The following is a 20,502-nucleotide window of genomic DNA, read 5'->3' on the forward strand; positions in this document are numbered from 1 at the left end:
TTTATCGAAAGCATGCTGTGAAAACACATATCTATATGTTATGCACTAATTTGCTTTAAAAAAACATGGTCGAAATTGACCTAATATTTGAGCATCTATATATGTAAATCATTCCAATTATAAAATTGTGATGTAGCCTTATTCGAATTGTAATACGCATTTAATTTCATCTTCCAATTCAAATGGATCGCTCTTTGTAAATTTCAATTGAAGATCATTCAATATTATCAAAATCACGCTCTGCCAAGTTAGTTTTTACATATTTCGGCTTTTTTCTTAATTTCATAAAATACTTCTTCCTAGTTACGACTTAATTGCAGCTGCAGCCGAAACTAAATTTTATGTTGGTACTTAGCCGGAACAGTCGAAACTGAGGTGACTATGAATAGCTTTAGTTGAAACTTAGGATAGTTTCGACTAACAGGTCTATTCTGCGCTGGTAATAAAAACCTTGTAACCGGTAAAAAAAGTTCCTGTCAATTTTTAAACCCTTTTCGCATTCTGTGTACTCTTGTAACATGAACGAAAGACACAAGATCACGCCTTAAGGAAAGAAAGAAAAAAGTTATTTTTTAGCTGTTGAAATCTCGACGCCATCTTTGTTGTAAGAAGTAAACAACGAAGAGAACAAAAAAAACGCGTAATTGTTGAACGCATGAATAATCATTTTTATTATGCAAATTCTCCTATAAATCATGTCGTTGTGTTAAATTATTCTTTACCTTATGTGTGCACACGTTGTCACAAGCGAAAATTAAGAAAATTGCAGTAAAAAGCCACCACCAAATTGTAAACAACGAACAAATGTAAACAAACGGCTTATGTCAAAATCGCCCTACTTTTTTCATAAGTGCGATTATAACGGGCCACTCTTCTGCTGTCGTGATCTTGTCTTTTTGGTTCATGCTCTTGTAACCGGTAACTTTTGTTACCATCTCATAAGCTGGTAACAAAGTATTGCCCCGTGAAATATGCAATGTCAGAGTTTGCACTATTCTTCATAGCTGAATTGCTGAATATTTTAACTGCATTACCAACGTACCTAGAATCGCGGTGACAAGAACTGGCAACATTTTTTGGTAATAAAATTTTCCGGTTACAAAATCATCGGTAACGTGCAGAATAGACCTGTTAGTTGTGAACTAAATATGACTATGAATATGCGCCAATGTATATTCAATTTACAAAAACGATGCAATCAAGCAATCATTTTTGGTAACTTTTCGCGTTTGCCCTAAAAATACTTGGAAAAACGAGTATTATCGATACTTTTTTCAAATATGAGAACTGGCATCGATTCTTCTTTAGAGTATTATAAATGAGTACTAGTATCGACGCTTTCATAAAAAGTTCTATCACTACTTTCACTTCTTTTGGTACGAAAAAAGCCATTTTGAAAATCTGACACATCATAACGTTTTCTCCTCCGCCACTTCCGTTAGCTCTGCTATTCCGTAAGATAAACAAAAATCCACCCAAATGTAGAGTGCTGCGACCTGCTAATATCGAAATATTTAAATCGTCTTGCCAACGATGATTATCACCCTGTACTTCCGGTAATAGTTCCGGTAGTACATTCCAATGGAAATTTTGACATTATGTTTTGGAGGCACATTCGTTGCGAATTAACCCTTATGTGCCATGTGGGACAGATCCATGGACGAAAGACACAAGATCACGTAAGAACAAGAGAGTGAAAAAAGTCGATTTTTTGAGCGGGTTCTACGCCATCTTGTTTCACTGGAAGACGAGCGAAAAGTAAACAAAGCAAACAAACCAACGAAAACCAAAATTAGCCAAAATTATTGTCAACCACTTTAAACGCACAATTTAGGTAAAATGATGCAACAAAATGCTTTAAAATGTGTTGTCATGTTGAATTAACTCTTCTTTACTTGAATAAAAGTGTAAAATAGTGGTGCTTGTGATGTAAACAAACGCTCAGCTGACAAACCCGCTTTCGCAAACTTTTTTCTCAAAACCAGTTACAAATACAACGTCGCGTTCTTACGTGATCTTGTATTTTTGGTTCATGGGATAGATCAGAGTGTCAGACAGCGTTGCCGTTTTGATACAATTGTATAATTTTTGATACATTTTTTCTAAATTCCACTCATCCGCTTTCAACATCATTTGTTTTTGCGATTACGTTTTGAGCTCATTCTTTGTTTATCATCAGCTACGCCATCTCCTCTAAAATCAGGCGGGTTCGTTGACAAGCTGCTGTTGCTGTATTGTAGTGTCAGCTGGGCGTGTTTATTTTATGATTTTGTTAATGCTAAATTCAGTTATAAGCTTTTGAACTAATTATTTAAATAATTGCGATTATAATACAATAACCTGATAAATGTGCCAATAGAAAAAGTACAAAACATCGTTTTTTCATAAAACAACCAGACATTAAGTTACTTGCAGCAGCATGGCTGTTTTGCCGCCTGATCCAGTTTTTAGCCTACGTTGCCCTGAAATGGGTCAAGTGAACTCGATTTGTTTCCACCATTGTGATCGCTTGCTAGCCGGCACGGTTAAGGGCAGTGTGTTCTTATGGGATTTGCAGGTGTGCATAAAACGAAATTCAAAAATTTAACCCAATTCAGTTAACCTAAAATAAACATATACTTTTGTAGACAAATCGATCATCATTGCATTTTGAAGTTGGCCAGCAGCCTATCACGAGCCTTCATCATACCGACAACACCTTGATAACACAGGAGAAAGGTGGTACAGTCACTTTGTGGTCTATGTCGAATAGTGGTTACATCCGTCAACGCATAATCGACGGTAATTTTGCGGCATTCTGTCACACTTCATTGTACACGCCACCAGAGGGCGGCGGTGAGCCACTGCTCTTTTATCCATGTGACGAAAATTCAATTGGCGTTTTGCATGTAAATTATGATGCCACTGCACCACCCCAAATGCTTGTGCCAGACGATTCACAATTGCCAAAGTTGGGCAGCGTGTCGTGTCTAAGACCCTTCGAATGCGCTTCACAACTATTTGTACTCGCAGGTTACGAGTCTGGGCACTTTCTCACCTGGGATTTAAGTTCTGGCGTTATTATCGATTTACTGCAATTGGATCCCGAACCTATGGCAGTGGACTATGACCCTTTAACCAATCGCGGCATTGTTGGAGGACCAAGTGAGTTCAATTTCGAAAAACTACATGTTACCCATTAACTTAACTTTAAATTACAGCCGAGAAACTCACTACCATTACATACCAACGTCAATCGATGCAATTGCAACGAGCAAACGATATAATTATAAAAAACTCTGGCATCAACTGTATACGCATACGCGATGACCAAAAAGTATTCGCTACGGGCGGTTGGGATGGCCGCGTGCGCATTTTTTCGTGGAAAAGTCTGCGTCCACTAGCAGTATTGACTGAACATAAGACTGCGTCGGGTGGTGGCATCATGGACATTGCTTACTCGGAGGATAAGGTGTCAATGTGGAAAGCTCGCATTATGGCTGCCGCAGGAACAGATGGCCAGATTACACTTTGGGATTTATACAACTGATTAGGATACTCTTGTACAGTTGAAACAGATATCAACCATTTTATATTGTGATTGCCCAGCTATTCCTTCAGCCCAAATGAAGAACATAAACAAACATATTATTTTAGTGGCAATAATCCACTGTTTCGAAAATATAAATTTCGCAGATTTTTTCTAAAAAAAAAAAAAAAAAATAGAACTAAAATAGCCATAAACGAAATAAAATATTCCAATTATTTGATATTGGTCCGAAGTTTATATATTTCTTAAAATGCAAATGTAAAAAATAAAACTGGGAAAATTATTTGAATCAGGATTTGCCCATAACAGGGCATAAACAGGGTAAAAATATTTATAAGGATTATTTCAGTCATAAGGAGAACGGATTATATTAAATCAAATCCATCCACATACTTATGTGCATATGTAGATGGCAGTGGCATAAAGCGATTGGAATTTAGCAATTAGTTTTGCTTGCAGATACATAGTTAATCGATAAAGTGGAAAAATATATTTAATAATGAAAATCACTCTGAATCAGAAATGTCGATAACTGGTGCATTTTTAACGCCACGTCTTGAGCGCGCATTTGCCAATGACTCCAATAGAGTAGATCGCTGTAATTCATATGAAACAACGTAGTTTTCTTTCAATACATTAGGAAGAGGTAAACCTGACTTACCGTAGAGTTAACAGATACATCCAAGGCTTGGCGTGTGGTACGTGTTGGAGGAGGTGCAGCACCTCGCCCACGTCCTCTACCGCGCCCGCGTCCAGCGATTGTTTTAGCGCCAGTTTCAGCTTTAGTCGTTTTCTTTCCGCGTGTGGAATTTATTGTCTTAGCAGTCGCAGGTCCCGCATCGTTATCACTATCATCGTTATCGTCTAGGAAAAAGTTGTTTCCTGTTTTGGCTTGCTTTTTGGTAGCTTTTTTTGCGAGCGGCTCAACGTCACTATCATTTTCATCATCGTCTGGGATAACATAGGAACTCGTACCTCTCGCGGACTGTCTACTCTTGCTACTTGTGGAGGATAAAGACGTGTCGCTCACATTAGCTTTCACCTTTGAGCTTAAATTATCTAGGCGATTTATTATATCATCTAGTGAAAGCGTTTTATTAAATGCTTCTAGCGATTCCTCGACTTCATCGTCGGCGGGTAGAGATTCCATTAAGTGTTCTAAAGCGCCATATTTGCAGTGTCTTGGGGAAAAATTTTCATATACTTATGTATAGATGAAATATATATAGAATAGTATTTTAAAAATAATTACTTTATGATGCCCTCAGCTGCGTTTACATCACCCTTTTCGACAAGACGATTGCAAATCTCCGACAATATTTTTGGCGAAAGGACTTTAAGCTGGCGCTTAGCGGGTATTTCTTGGAAATAACGCTCAATAAAGTTCTCAATTTTCATTTCGCTGCTTGAATCCTATGCGCAAAATTAAATTATTTTCTTAATAAAGTTTCAAAATCGAAGTTCAACTTACAATTTGTATTCCATCTAAAGCACCCCTTAAAGCCTCCTTGTCTCCATCGCTGTACTCTCCCTTAACACGTTTTAACACTTTTTTAAAAAGTATCATGTCTGCAGGATTGGCCACCTATAAGCAATGGTTATTTCTTTAAGTTTATTAATTAGGTTTTAATAGCACTTTTACCTGCTCATTGTACGACTGACCAAAGCGAATAGCATTAAACATTTGCTCCTCACTGGAGAATATAATACGTAGACGAATCAACGGCAATTTCGGTTGCTTCGGATGTCCTGTTAACTGTTCCTTGGAGCGGATGATCATATCTTCAACACGCTCTTTTGCCATGGCTATTACCTTGTTTGTTACATCACCTTCATCCAATTTTAGTTCTTCCGCTATTTGCGACAAATCTACCGAATCGAATACAAATGGACGTACAGTTTGTAGTGGCATCGGTTTCATTTGAAAACGTGTTTTATGTATTTCCAACAGGCCCACATGTTTCTTAAGGGCCTCACCCTCAGCCAGCGAAGTCGCGACAGATGATCCTGGTTGGCTAACATAGAAGTTGCGTTTTGCATTAAACTGTGGCTCAATATGGCAATCGTGTTCGTGTCCCCAAATAATTAAGTGCAAGAAATCGGGTAACATTTCCTCGGGTATATTACTTTTCGGACCGCGGTCAGCGTGGTTCTGATGGAGCACCATTAAGTGAAACCATTCACCTTCTTCGGAACTAGGATACTCCATGTTGACTTTAAAGTCCTCGAAAAGTCGACGCAAGCGTGCATCGTGGATATGACTTAAACCATAAAGTGCCAGTTGCGTTTGACCTTTACGTAAAAGTACTGGATTGATATTTACTTTAGTGAGGTCAGTCCAGCGGCCAAAGTAGTTTACCAATCCCGTGGTGGAGAGCAAATCAAGTGAACTAAGACGACCAAAACCGCTGGGGTCATCATGATTGCCATGTATGGAAAATACCGGTATGGCTACATTCAGATTTGGATCCTCGTAGTTGACCGTCTCATTGACTGCATTGTGAAAGTTAACAGCCTGATCACTAAGAAGTTCAATGTTTATTGGTTTATCGCCAAACGTGTAGCGCCGGAGCAGTTTCATACAGCTGAATGGAATAGAAATTGGCGTATAGGTTTCACGTAAAATACTGCACAAACCCACTTGTGTAACGTGTTCTGACTGGGTACGGCATCATGAAATAGATCACCCCCCAGTAAAATGAAATCTACATCTTCCTGCACAGCCAGTTCGAGTAATTCCTCAAAAGCTATGAAACTATCATCACCTAAAATGATGAAATCCGTATATAAAACTACAGAGGTTTTTATTTCAAAATCCAAATGCTTACCGCGCACTGCATTTTTCTCGGCATAGCCCAGATGATTATCCGTAGCCACCATTATGCGCAGCACATCTTCAGTATCTACTTCTTCACTCATTTTACTGGATCTTTGTTTCCTTAATGAAAATTTTGTTAACAAATTAAGAAGAAAACTCCAATTAGCGCAAATTTCCGTCAAAACATGAAATTGCCAAAATTTGCAAAATTTGCGCGTACCAACAGAGTTGCATTTCACTAATGCAAGGCAAGTGATGTGCTGAATTACCGGTACCCAATACTTGAGAAAGATTCTGGTACCCAATACCGATTCCATATATAATTGCCGCTTTTTTACATAATTTTCAACAGAATATCTGTCGAGAAAGCTGCATCGACTTTATTTCGACTAAGAATATGCTTCTACCAAAAGTTGAACCATTTGTACTAAGCAATGTGGAAACCACATGTCAAAGCACTCGCGTCGCCCTCTTGATGTTGTCGCTACAGTAAAATATTATTTTTATCAGTTTCCACCTTCGTAGATCTAAAATTCAAGAAAAATGCCTTGATGGATGAATGAAGTCTTTTAGGCCTACGAGATAACATCGTCCAATTCATCTGGAAAAAAATGGTTCAATTAAGGAGGAGTTTCTCCGCATTGAGGCGATGAAAAATCTATATATTTTTTTCATTTGTATCAGCATTAAAACCGCTGTTAGCCCCTGCACTTGCTTTTGATAGGCTAGGCTCCCCTAAATCGTTTTTATTTTTGGTCTACACGCGTTCTTATTGGAAGCCTTATGTCTGGATTATAATGGAAGTAACGGAACGGAGTGAACTGTCACTTAATTATTTAATATATGGCCAATGAATTCGAACGATTATAATGCACTTGAACGTAACGTAAAACGGAAGCATCTAAAATCAATAGATCCTTACGATTTCGCCGCGATTTGTTACGATTCGCCCGTGCATTATAACCAAGGAATAAACGCTTCGACACGGAGTATCGAGAGGTGGTTATACAAGGCGGTATAGGCAGACCAAAAAGAAAAACTACACAAACAAATGATACGCACATTGGCAATCAGTACAAATCAAAATTACAACAAACTCATCATTTTGACAAACAGTACGAATTCGCCTTGAAATCAGCTGATCCGGTAACAGTACCTTATGTAAATCCGGCTCGGTGGTGTTCAAGGCGAATTTATACAAGGTGGAGTTGTAAAATCAGCTGATTTCTTCGACTTCCATGTATTTTGTTTTTGATTTTACTGATTTGAGAGCACATCCATCAAAAGCAAAAACAAAGCACATTTAAACTTTTGGGGCGAATTGAGATTTGACATAACTTAGGGTTTACACCGGACAATATTGTCAAGACCATTATGTCAAAATAATGTGTTTGTTGTAATATGAATTCGCCGTGTTTACAACAAACACACCATTTTGACAATATTGTCTGGTGTAAACCCTAAGTAATACAACCAATACAAAATACATGTGGTTGTTGTTGTTGTATTCTTGCTACCACTTTATATAAATTCGCCTTGGTCTTTTTAATAACACCGTAGCGTTGCCATATTGTCTTTCGGCATAGTAGAAAAAACTACAAGCGAGCAATCGAATTTTCAGAAAAGTGTGCTCAGAAGAAGCGAAGCAGGAAAAAAGAATTTTAGTTATTATAACTATATTTATATTTATCAGAAGCTTAATAATAAGCCCTTTAATAGGCTTTTTTATGCATAATTTATTTAGACATTAATCAAGTTTTTATTAATCTTTCAATTTTTTTAAACACATTTTATTTACATTTCTACAACTTCTACATTTAAGATTCTTTTAAATACTTTAAATTTATTTATTTTTGTTTTCTTCATCTTTTTCTCATGCTCAAAGAAAAGTATTAAAATAATTATTTTTTTTAATCTGTTGAATAAATTTTTGACCACACTCGCCAATAAATAAATTATGAGGTTATGAACAACAAACGTTTTTTTTATTTTTTAGTTCTAAGGCTAACTTAAAGCGATGCTGTAGTTAAATGTCTAACTTAAAAATTATTTTTGTTTGCATTACATACATATTAAATGTTCTAAAGCACAATATATACTATTATTGGCATAACTGAGTTTTAAACGGCTTTTTGCCTTCTATGGCATATGACACAATTTATTTTCGAGACCTATATATCATGGTGGGATTACACCAGGTGAAGTAGTAAGAGTGAGAAGAAAGATAATGGCATTGCTTTATTTGAAAACTTGAAATAAGAAATAAAGCAAGAAAGCTTTGTTTTTATCCTTCACCTTTTAATTGCGCCATGTCTTATATATACATATAATATTCTTTGAACTCACAATATGAAAAAAAAAAATATTTATTTATGTTTGTTTAATAAACAACTAAAAATAACCTATAAATTTTTAAGAACTAAGAACTAAATTCAGTTCCTTACTTTCTACTTTTTGCTTTGCGCTTTAGTATTGCTGGTGCACGCTGTACTTCCCACACTGGCTGTTGTTGCCGCCTTTGCCTCAGCGTCCACGTTAAACGCTTCGTTTAAGTCCGCGCCATCGGCGTCCATCGCGGCGGCTTCCTTCAAAGCCAATTTTTGGAAATCACAATCGATAATTCGCTTTCGTTTTCGCAGTGGTCGACTACATTCGGCTACAGCTGTGGTGGGCGTGGTAGGTGTTTCTTTGGTTTGAATGAGTGTGCGCTTCGTTTGCAGTCGTGTAATTTTGAACTTCGGTAATTTTTGCTTAGCATCGTCCATTTCGCTCCCAGCGGCGGGTATATCATCCATTTCCATGCCTAAATCGCGTTTGGGGGTTTCCGTGTCATCTGTGCGCACGATACAGTGCGTTGCCTTACCGGAGATTGTAGGTGAGCAGGGTGAGTCCTCGGGAGAGGGCGTAACAGCGGTGGTCGCAGTGATATTTGTCGTGGGTGTAACTAGGGATAATGAAGTCGTTGTAGTCGTAGTCGCCGTCAGGTGTTCCTCTGATAAGGCGCGCTTAAGACTGGACCCTGGTTTTTCGGGCTCATCTCCTTCGAGTTCCTTTGTCTTGGTGAAGTCTAAAGGTTCTTCGTTCACAGTTTCTTCTGTGACTTCAATTTTTGGTTCACAATCGCTATCGTCCGCTGTCACCGCAGCAGTCGATGGCTCATTTGCGGCTGCATTGGCTTGACTATTCTCTTTTTGCTTCAGTTTGGCGCGCTCCTCTGGCGATAGATACGCCTTGTAAAAGTCCACTACTGGTAGTGGCACTGGTATTGGTATGGGCAGCGGTATAATTATAGGATAGGGCACCATGACTGTTACCGGCGGCGGTGCACCCAGTAGGGCGCCGAGTCCCAAACCACCTACCAAATCAGGCGGTGGATGTGTAATATGTGGAGGCGGTGGAAATCCAGGAAACCAACCCGTTCCTGGGTATCGCGGCAGCATGCCAGGAGCAGTTGGCGCCCCTGGGCTTGACAGAAACGCAGGCGGGTGCGGTGGGAAAGCGCCAGGAGGTAGTTGCTGATGTGGTCCGCCGCTGTTCGGTGGCTGCGGGCCAGGTGGTGTTGCGAAGAAAGCCGGTCCGCTCGCATTCAGCGCGTGCGGAGGCAATGGATGCGGTGGCGTCTGTTGCTCCAACATAGGCGATAGGGGCGGCACACTCATGTGCAGATCTTGCACGCTGGAGCCCGCGAATTGGTTTAGTACGGACGCGCTCGGTTTTGCGCTGGACGCACTAGCACCAGCTGGCGGCAAATGTACACCAGGACTTGTGCGCAAGTTGTTGTTCGAGGTAGCACCAAGCAACGATTTTGCTTTGCCCAGCAAACCGGATGCGACAGAAGCAGTTGAAGAGCCAGCATCGCGCGCGATTGCATTGAGACTTCCCTTCACGCAGGCGGAAGACAAATCTGCGTGAGAGCCTGCGCCGCCACTTATGCTGGAACGCAAAGGACGCTTCTTGCGGTTGTGCTTCGGTGAGCCTCGATTCGATGTTGGCACCGGCATCGAAGTCAACATGCCTACATTCTTTGACATAAGCTTCGATACGGGCGCTACTGAGATCATGGGCTTGTGTGGCGTAGCAGACGAATGTCCCAAATTTGAGGCGGCCGAAGAGCCTGGTGACGACGACGAGCCAGTAGCCAAGTTGGTATTATTAGGCATAATTACTGTAGGACCCGGTGGACCTGGCGAGACGGAGAGTGTAGATGCCGGTGATGCGGAGCGACTGCGGCAGTTGCGAAGCCACAAGTCGGGCGTTATAAGGCCAGTGCCATTACCGGAAGCCACGGCTTCCAAACCCTGCTCGCGAAGATGAGGATTCATGTCCAGATGCGCCTGTGTCTCTTTGCAGAAAATCTGCATTTTATACTGGTTGAGGCATTTGTCAGAGCAAAATTGGAGCTGTGAGGCACCGTCCTGAAAGTCTACGTAGCTGATGGCATGGCGAACGTGTTTACACCAATCGCAGGTTTTGGCCTTCTTGAAGGACGCGCGACGAGACTGCGTGAAACAGGATTCGGAACAATAGCGTGTAGCGGAAGTGGTGAGAAACTCAGGGGAATTATCCGGCACAGGACGACGACACCAGCAGCAGTTTTGGAGATCTAAAAAAGTAAGAAAAAGAAAGGGGAAATGAGAGGAAAAGTAATAGTGATACATAATAGGTTAATTTTTCGAGTTTGTTTATAATTCTTAACAGCCTCTTAAACTGTTTGATCGAAAGCTTGGCGCTCACAAAATCGGCGCCAAGTTTAACCGCGCTAACAAACGTATTTACTTAAAAAAAAATGCATGCATACATAAAAAGTTTACCCTTTAATTACTTCAATGCTCAAGCGATGTGATGCCGATCTTAATTATCATTTTAGTGTGTTTTACAACAAAAATGAGAAGAGTATAAAACTATTGGCAACTTGAATACCTTACTCATTTTGTTTCGGCTTTTGAACGATGAGCAGAAAAATGAACTTAAAATAAAGCAAAAATCTGATAAAATCATTAAAAATGCAAAATTTGAAATTCTACACCACACAAAATGAAAACCATGAGCTTAACGCACAGTGGGGCTTCGAACACGGACAAGTGAAGTTGGTCTTTCACGAGCTTGACTTTGTAGCAAACGTAAAACGAGTGGTGGCAAGGGGAGGTGCCACCTACTTTTCGGTTAAGTTAAGCATATCAGACAGACTCATCCACCTTCGCTCAGCTGAAATTTATCTCTTCAGAATTATCCTTAAAAACACAAACACACACTCTCGTTTTTTATAACGTTTGTGAGTGTGAGTTTGTGTGATGATGAACTTAACAGACCAGCACTGAGGTAGTCAGATATGCAGTTAGCTGCAATGGTTGCTTTTTCGAATGCAATTTTAATAATTGCCGTTGAGTGTATTTGCAACATTGAAGGATGTATGAACATACAAGCATGTCGGTTAATGCGATTGAATATCAGGCATATGAGAACCTGGCAAAGCCAAAGCAAAATAAGACAAATAGTTTGGAGAACCAGCAAATGAGTCACAGTTGAGTATTTCCAAAAAGGAAAGCCAACATAGAGGGCCATACAAGTGTGATACACATCTTTGGCAGCAATTATTTGTGATATGTAAATTCTTTGCAGAAAATTGGTACTACAGGCTTAGGAAATAGCGATCCAACCAGTACTTATTGGAAAAAAAAGCCGGCAACGTTTTACAACGAATGGACGTTATCGTAGCGTGATAACACACTTTTTATGGCTTGAATTAGATAACATGGACTTGGACAACATGTGGTTTCAACAATACGGTACCACTTGCCACGTTGGCTTCACGCGCACCAACCGCATATCGGACGTCAACTGAATAAGTTGTGCTGGTGACAAGTGGCACAACACCCTATCCCAAGAAGGAAAAGCGTTGGGGGATATAATATTGGTTATATTACAAAATAGTTACCAGGACGCAGGCAACTTTGTGCATGACAAATATGGAACATCACCCTGAAGTAATTCGAAAACTCACCACAGTCTTTCGAGAGAGAAAAGTCTCTTGTAAGACAATTGCCAATTCTGGCAACTATCTTGAAAGCTTATTACTGTGTATGCGAAAGACTAATTGAAAGAACTGAAATTTTTCACACATTATAGCAAAGGGGTAACGTTCATTCTTGCATACTTAACTCGCTTTTTGCTATTTTTGCATTATGAAACTTTTCTAGTAAATGAGCGATGCACATATATATGTTAAATATATCGTTATCTTAATTCACAGAGGCCCTAAACAACATTTTTTTCAAAACTGCGTTTTTCACAAATTTTGGTAGGGTATAAAAACACGCCTTAAATACAAATTTTAAAGTGCTAGTACCAAAAACAGCGGAGTTACATGCTACTATTTAAAAAGCCCTACCTCTTTTTAATAGTCTTTTTATAATTGGGCAATTCACAAGGTGTTGTGAAGTTATATTTTCCTAACAAAAGTTGTGTTAAAACACGACGGTTGTGAACACCTGTTACGATTATTTATTATATCTCAGCACTTAACCTCACATAACACCGAATAAACATAGGTTGCAGAGTTGTATCGTCATGTGTTATTTTTCTTCACAAAACAATAACAACATTTTTACAACTGTCATGAAATATCATGACTTCACCACAAACACGACAAATACGACACCTTGTGAATTGCCCAAATATTTTGTGCTACTCCTGTAGAAGAAAATATTTATCAAAATTTTGTTTCAGTACTCGCAATTTCCTACTGGGTAGCTCATACGGAGCAGGGCCCTTACTTGCTGTATCCGTTAAAGCCCCGCCAGATAGAAATTCTTTTCTGCGTCACAGGGATGCTTTTGACTGACAAGACGCACATAACATTGCGAAGCGCCACAATGAAAACGTTGGCGCAAACAAAACGGCTCATTTTGATTGGTCAAAAGTCAGTTGCTCTGCATTCGTTCCATACATTGCTGTTTTGCCGCATTGACGCACGTAAAAAGTTGAGAGTTGGGCGATTTATATCAGTTGCGGCAATGCATACGTTGCCAATGTGGCGTCTTCTATTCAAAATCCCAGAGTTAACTTCGATGTCAGTCAAAAGTATCCCTGGGACGCAGAAAAGAATTTATATCTGGCGGGGCCTTTAGCGATTGTTCATCTGCTGCGATAGATCTCCTGTGATGAATTGCTTGTGGAGACCGCTCATCGTAATCGCAGGAGATATCGCTTGCGAGATATCGCAGGCGATGAACTGTCAAATAGTTAGTTTCACAGCTTGTTTTAATTTTTAATAAAGTAGTGTTTTTCTATAAATTATATATTCAAAACAACGTGGAGTAAGCTATTTTTGCGAATATAGTTATTATCGTCATTTGGAAGGTACTCGTAAGCACTTCTTGAAAAGAAATCTTCTGCGATGAAATGCCCAAGTACAAAAATTTTTCTGAGATGAGCATTTCGCCTGCGATGAAACTGCCAGATCTCCTCCTGCGATGGCTGTACGCTAATGGAGACTGTAGCTCGAATCAATAGTAAATTTGTTCGATTTCGAACGATTGGTGCTATAAAAGAGTTAGGCGTTCGAATAGAACTTATTTTCGATTCGAACTACAGAGTAACAGGCTAACCTAATATTCGTGGCTTGCGTTTTGGTACGCATGCCGTCGAATTTGTTTTTTTGCGTCACCCGAAATTGACTTGCATGCGTTTGCATTTGATTTCATTGAGCGAAACGTCAAATCAAAATGTCACGCAGAACAAAAATTGGAAATTGAGTTAGCTTCATACGCACGCCGTTCAATTTCGGTTGATCTCATACAAGTTGCATGTGCATGAGAAATTTTTGACAATAAATTGGCGGCGTGCGTGAATATTAGGTTAGCCCGTAAGGGCCCAGTTCTCTTGTTCTCATCAATACAGTTACAGTTTAGCTTTTGCCGACCACTGCCTAAGAGTTATTCTGTTTGTCTATTAGCAATTTTTTTTTATTAAAAAAAATATATATTGTTTTCTTTTTAAAAAAATAAAAATTAAAAAAAAAATATTAAAAGATACTATAAAACGGCTTCCAACCACTAAAGTTAATTTTAGAACTTTAGGTCCCGAAATATAAATAGCAACCCTCGTAGATGTTTATACCAGAATGCTCAGAATAAAAAGAGAAATCGATTAAGTACGTTTTTCCGTCCGTGCACACGATAACTTGAGTAAAAATTTATATATCTGGGGTTGGTATTGAAAATGGGAAAATTGGACAATGACCACGCCTGCTTATTTCCTATTAAAGGTAGTTTACAGAAAGGCGAGAAAACTAAGTGCGTGGTGTACGAGGTTCGGTAATTCACCCGAACTTTGAGTACTTTCCTTGATTTTAAACCGACTTCACAAAAAGGAGAAGCTTATCAATTCGTTGGAATATTTTTTTATGTATTACCGCATAACTTTGAACCACGTTAACCGATTTCTATAATTATTTTTTTTTTTAAGGAAAGGTGTTACCTTACAGGTGGTCTCATTCTAATTTATTTTAAATCCGATCATTGAATCATGAAGAAATTAACGATAATCTTAAATTTGTATATGAGAATTGAAGTCGGTTTGTTTGTTGCTTAAAAATTACTTATTTTAAATTTGTTTTCAGCTCATTACTCACCAATTTTCTCCTCCACAAGCGTATTTTTTCCTGCCGAAATCGGACTCTTGGAATCCTCCTCGCGCGAGCTGCGTGTATCATGATCCGAGGCTGTGCTTTCGCCGCCACCGCCACCACCACCACCCGCACCACTGCCAACACCAGTTAGTATGTTCGACTTTCCTCTGTTGCCGCTGCGATAATTTCCTGAAATGCAGTTGAGCGACATTTTGCTGTTGCTGCTGCCATTGTTGTTGCTGCTGCTGTTTTTGTTGATCGCATTATTACTAGTTCCATTTTTGTTGTTATTATTGTTGTTTTTGTTAAGAATATTACGTATGTGCTCGTTTTGTTGCTGTTGTTGTTGTTGCTGCTGCTGCTGCTGCTGCTGCTGCAGCTGTAGCAGCGTGGCTGCGCGACTGCGACTTCGTCGCTTTTCCATGCAATGCCTTTGATGGCTTATTGCACCAGAGTGGTTATTGTTGTTTGTATTATTTCCGCTACTGCTACTGTTGTTGTTGGCTGCACTCAATGCCGCATTGTTTGCTTGTGCAACGGCTGCAGATTGTAGCAGGCGGCTTGTTTTCGTAGATAAATCCAGCCGATCCACACCATCGAATCCATACCAGCCGAGCAATTCGTTCATTGTATTCTCGGCGAATTCCTGCAAAGGCAAAAGGAAATGATAAATTTACATATGTACATACATATATTTGAATTGATTTAAAAATGAGGAGACTTTCATAAATGGACTGCGGATGTTTATGCAGAAAATGAAGCCTAAAAATATATACCCTATAACCCAGGGAAAGCTCAAGTTGCGGCGGTTAGAGGCCACTGAAAATGAAAACATTGTTATAAATTGTATCGTTTTTGAGTTTATTTGTAGCCTCCATAATAGATGAAACCTCGGCCTGGAAGACATAGAAGACCGGTATGCGAATAGGGTTTCGCGAAAAACTGCTTCTATTACTTTGACATCTGTTAAACATTCAATACTTCTAGATTGGAGTGCAATAGCTTTTCACCCACTCCTCCCTGCGTCGGGAGATCTCCATGAAGAAATTTTTATCTGGAAACAAAAATTGAACACACTTAATCGTGCTTCCCGGAAGAAAACCAAATTTTAGGATCCCGCTGAGGTATCCCTCTTCAACGAATACCAGCAAGAAATACCACCTGCTGTTCCCTTAGAACCAGTCGAAGAAGGTTCAAAATACACGAGATTGTATTAGACTGTTGATCCTTGCTAAGTAGTTTAAGATTCGTTCCCTTATTGAGAGTAGGCTACTATACAGTAATACCATAAAGGAGAACCAGTCTAATAACCGCCGTGTAAATCCTTTGGCAAGAGCTTAGGTTCAAACGCCACTTCGGCCACCTGTGGCTCTATTGCACAAGTACAGAGCTGCGGAAGCCTTCCAATGACGTTGAGCTATGTTCTCCCTTCAGCCCAACTTCGTATCCAGAGTAACGTCTGAGAATTAAGCTTTGTTAACGATCACAAGCTCCCCTTTGTCCGAATAAAGGCAGAGACTGTATGGATACGCCACGAAGTGCGGCTCTGGATCAAGTAGCACAGTGCATGTGGAAACTCATCTCTGATGGCAACATCATCAGCATAGATCACAATTTTTTTGCTCCCCCATTCAGTCTGCAGCAAGAGTGAGTTCGTCAGTTAAATTCCTACAAAGTGGTGAGAGCACGCCGCTTAGGACGCAGTCAGTTGTGCGAGTATAGTCCGATCTTGCCCTGCTGCTTTGCAGTATTGGAAGCTTTGAACTGCTAAAATAATCAGCAAAGCTTAAGTTTGCTGCAAAAGCGTTTATTTTATAATTTCCTAGAGAAAAATGTTGGGATTCTCTTTTATGGAGCTTGAGGCACCCTAATATAAGTCCATACATACTAGAGGTATACGCCGCCGAGCCACGCCGCCGCCGCCGCCGTTTTTTGTCATTACTCACGCGCCGCCGCCGAGTTACGAAAATATCGGCGCGGCGGCGGCGGCGGCGGCGTTCGGCGCCTAAGGAATTTTGTACAAAGTTTTCATGAAACGCATCGCTTGAAGGAACTACTACTACAGAATATATAACAATTTTTTTCAATACCACAACAATATTCCTTTTTTACAGATTACTACAACAACAAGAAAGTTGTCACACACCAAAAGACTTTAACGATAATATCTCAGAAAGCAGTTTTAACAGAAGTGCCCTTATTGCATCTAACTCCTCGATTATTGGAGATAAAACAAAAACAAATTGATCTTCTTGTGTATTTTTTCTTTAATAAAGAGTTGAATATTTTTTAAACAGATTTTAAATAAGTAAGTTATTTTATTCCGGGGTCCCACAGACGTATACAAGTTCTATGTGGCAGTGTGAAAACTATGTTAGCATTCACAAGTGGTGGGCAAACCCCAGAAAGGTTTTGCTCCATCGCATCGCAATGTTTTCTACACAGGGTTAAAGTTCCCCCTTCTTGATGGAAATTAGTAGTATTTTTCATTACTTTTGTTTACCCTCGGAAAATTTGGCACTTAAAATTTTAGTGGAAATTTTAACCAGGCCTGTTCTGCTGGGAGTTGATGGATAAAACCCCCGGAAAGTAGTAGACCACCCTAGTTTTCAATCTATAACCCGCAAAAAATCGTAAGAACCCCTTAATTTAACATAACGGTAGATAACGTTATTTCAGAAATTTATTAATAGCGAAATAAATTACTCCAATAACTTAGCTTTAAATTTTTTTTTTATTTCTTTAAATTTAAATAGTACATACGGATCTATAGAGAACATAGAGAACCATGTATGTATGTAGTATATTTCTTTATTTATTTTTTAATTTCAGTCTACAGAACTAGTTTCTTACAGACTAGTGAAGACTCTAGGTGAATATTGTAAACAAATTATTCTTAAATCTATCAATACTTAAGTTAAAATCGATAACACTAGAATATGTATTGCACAATTCAATGATCTAGCAATTGGTTCATTTTTGGCATAATTCGTGGTATGCAGAGCATCAACCAATAGCCTTTTGTTTCTTAAATTACGCGGGGGATTATATAATATGAGCAAATCTGTTAAATAAGCGCAATTTGTGTGCCCATTGATTATTTTATAAATAAATGTAATGAAGAAGTAATCTCTTCTTTCCTTCAAAGACTGGAGACCCAGCAATTTCTGTCTGCCAATATAGGGAGGAACATAACCTTGCCAGGGCAACTTGCAAATAGCGAATATGGTGAAAATCTTGTGAACTCTTTCTATTTTGATCGAGTCCACTTCATAATATGGACTCCATATTATAGAACAGTATTCCAGACGGCTTCTTACTAAAGGATTTTAAAGTTACTGGATCTCTGAACTCTTGAGTATTTCGCCTAATAAAGCCTATCATTGAGAACGATTTAGATACAATATAGTCAACGTGTTTTGTAAACGCGAGTTTGGAGTCAAAAATAATGCCCAAATCTTTTATTTCAGTGCTCCGCTTTATAACGCAACCATCTAATTTATAGTCAAAAGGTATATCACTACTAGACTGCCTCGAGAACGTAACTACGCAACATCTACCTATATTTAGGTTCAAACAGTTTAATGTACACCACTGCTGAAATTCATCTAGATCGAGCTAAAGACGATTACAATCTGAGAGATCACGCACAACTGAAAAAAGTTTAACATCATCTGCAAACATCAGGCAGTTTGCAAAATTAAAATAGTTAGGCAAGTCGTTTATAGAATAAACAACAGTTTGGAATAAACAACAGTGGTCCACAATGCGTGACCTGTGGTATGCCCGACCATGCATTAACTGTCACTTGAGATGTTGTTGCCTCAATTTGCACAAGTAACTTTCTTTGCGTTAGACCCTCTTCGGTTCGCCTATCTATCAGCGCCAGGCACTCAAAATTTTAATTCAAGTAGGAAGTAACAATATTTAAATTTAAAACTAATTTAATAAGGAATGCCTAACGCTGACGAGATGACATGATAAGATTAGTAGCCTCATGGCTCTTATGGGCAGTAGCGCCGGCCTTTACAGACGCGCCGGCGTCGCCGCCGCCGCCGATTATTTTTGAAGTTGACCACGCCGCCGCCGCAAAGCCTGTCGGCGTAAACCTCTAATACATACCTATAAACAGCCGGGTATATATAAGAAGTTTAATTCGATTCCTATTCAAGATATGTTTGCATGTGTATGGATACATTACATATTTGTGACCGCAAAGACCCACAAAATCATGCCGAATACGACACTTTCCTGCGAGAAGGATCAAATTAAAGCTGCGCAAGTCTGTATGCCTGCATGCATATTAAGTATACTTATGTATGTACGTATGTATGCAATAAATGTGAATGTATTAAATGACAGTTTTCAACATTTCATTGTCAAGTGACACCATCAGCAGCGTTGTGCCATTTGAACATTCTCATTACCCAATAACAAACAAAAATGCTTCCCCTCAGCTCCTCTTTTAAGCGCTTCTTTCAGATACATATTTTCCCTTTTCTTATTCTTATCGCGCTGACTGGTGTTCGGTATTGATTTCCTTGATGTATGCAATTTTACATCTGCTTTCTTGCAGCACGTCAGAGAGTGCATAGTTATGTGGCTTGCGACCGGTGGCACCAACGACACCAATGTTCAAGACAAGAGCTGCTTGAACCACTACTGATTGCGAAGGTGCTTGGTACTAAAAGCGCCCGTCAGACATATATCTATGTAATATACATACATATGTACATATTTTTTCTTAGATCGCTAATATTTTAATTGCATTTATTTGGTTTTGTTTTTTTACTTCTTGCTTTGCTAGCATTTTATAGCAGCTGCATGCCACTTTGTTACTGTTGCAATCAGCTAAGCATATGCAACCGTTGCCTTCAATCATGCGCTTCACCGCCGCCAAGTATCAAATTTGATATCGCACTTCTCCACTGGACATTGGTGTTTAGTAACAACTAAAAAATGCGCCTGGCACAAAGCGCACATACATATGTACATATGTATGTATAGCAGATCATTGTGCGCAAGTGAGTGTGAAAACATTCCAATTTCAGTCACTAATTCGATCGATTGGCTTATGAGGTGACATGTGTCAGTCAGGCGTCCAAGCAGCAGCTACTACATACATTCATACATACATATGTATATTTATATGTTTATTTAGCAAGAGCTAAATCAACTTCATGTCTGGCAAGATCCATTTGTTCTTTGTGGCCAGTAAACAGACTCTGCTTTACAGATTTTTATGACACATCTTTCTTTTTCACGTCATTGTTGCATTTAAATATTATAGTATAAAATGTTTTCAACCGTATTTTTGCAATGCTAAAATTCATGGCCGTTCGTTGCTCACGCTGATTTCGTTATTCGCGCCTTTTTTGGAGACATATGTACATATGTATATATGTTTTCTTCTTTGCAATGTATCAAATTGCATTTTCGGTTGCTTTTTCATGTGTGGGGTGCCAAAATACGTAAGCAAAAATTCGTAGAGATGAGATAAAAACAGGTTTAATTTGAAAAAAAAAA

At 39.2% G+C, this 20,502-nt stretch overlaps 3 protein-coding genes across 9 annotated transcripts in view; 1 reads left to right on the forward strand and 2 right to left on the reverse strand.

The window, feature by feature from the left end:
* The first annotated feature begins 2,165 nt into the window (after positions 1 to 2,165).
* LOC108375878 (guanine nucleotide-binding protein subunit beta-like protein 1) lies at positions 2,166 to 3,762 on the forward strand. Its single transcript, XM_017632031.1, has 3 exons — positions 2,166 to 2,557; positions 2,628 to 3,144; positions 3,201 to 3,762. The coding sequence occupies exons 1-3, from the start codon at positions 2,420 to 2,422 to the stop codon at positions 3,527 to 3,529; spliced, it is 984 nt and encodes a 327-aa protein (XP_017487520.1). The 5' UTR covers positions 2,166 to 2,419; the 3' UTR covers positions 3,530 to 3,762.
* LOC108375868 (double-strand break repair protein MRE11-like) lies at positions 3,742 to 6,601 on the reverse strand. Its single transcript, XM_017632020.1, has 7 exons — positions 6,358 to 6,601; positions 6,171 to 6,294; positions 5,172 to 6,114; positions 5,001 to 5,114; positions 4,782 to 4,942; positions 4,191 to 4,710; positions 3,742 to 4,125 (listed from the first exon to the last, which is right to left on the reverse strand). The coding sequence occupies exons 1-7, from the start codon at positions 6,446 to 6,448 to the stop codon at positions 4,036 to 4,038; spliced, it is 2,043 nt and encodes a 680-aa protein (XP_017487509.1). The 5' UTR covers positions 6,449 to 6,601; the 3' UTR covers positions 3,742 to 4,035.
* Positions 6,602 to 8,270: 1,669 nt separating this feature from the next.
* Positions 8,271 to 20,502, reverse strand: part of Sobp (Sine oculis-binding protein) — a 42,712-nt gene continuing 30,480 nt past the window's right edge. For all 7 annotated transcript variants that reach the window (XM_017632045.1, XM_017632038.1, XM_017632060.1 and 4 more), the window contains exons 3-4: positions 14,980 to 15,622; positions 8,271 to 10,950 (exon numbers count right to left, since the gene is read on the reverse strand). In XM_017632045.1, the coding sequence (XP_017487534.1) occupies positions 8,795 to 10,950; positions 14,980 to 15,622 (2,799 nt within the window). In that variant the 3' untranslated portion in view covers positions 8,271 to 8,794. The remainder of the gene's footprint in view (positions 10,951 to 14,979; positions 15,623 to 20,502) is intronic.

The sequence above is a fragment of the Rhagoletis zephyria genome, unplaced genomic scaffold, assembly GCF_001687245.7.
Source record: "Rhagoletis zephyria isolate East Lansing unplaced genomic scaffold, Rhagoletis_zephyria_1.1 Rzeph_scaffold_00095, whole genome shotgun sequence".
In the NCBI taxonomy this organism is placed as follows: domain Eukaryota; kingdom Metazoa; phylum Arthropoda; class Insecta; order Diptera; family Tephritidae; genus Rhagoletis; species Rhagoletis zephyria.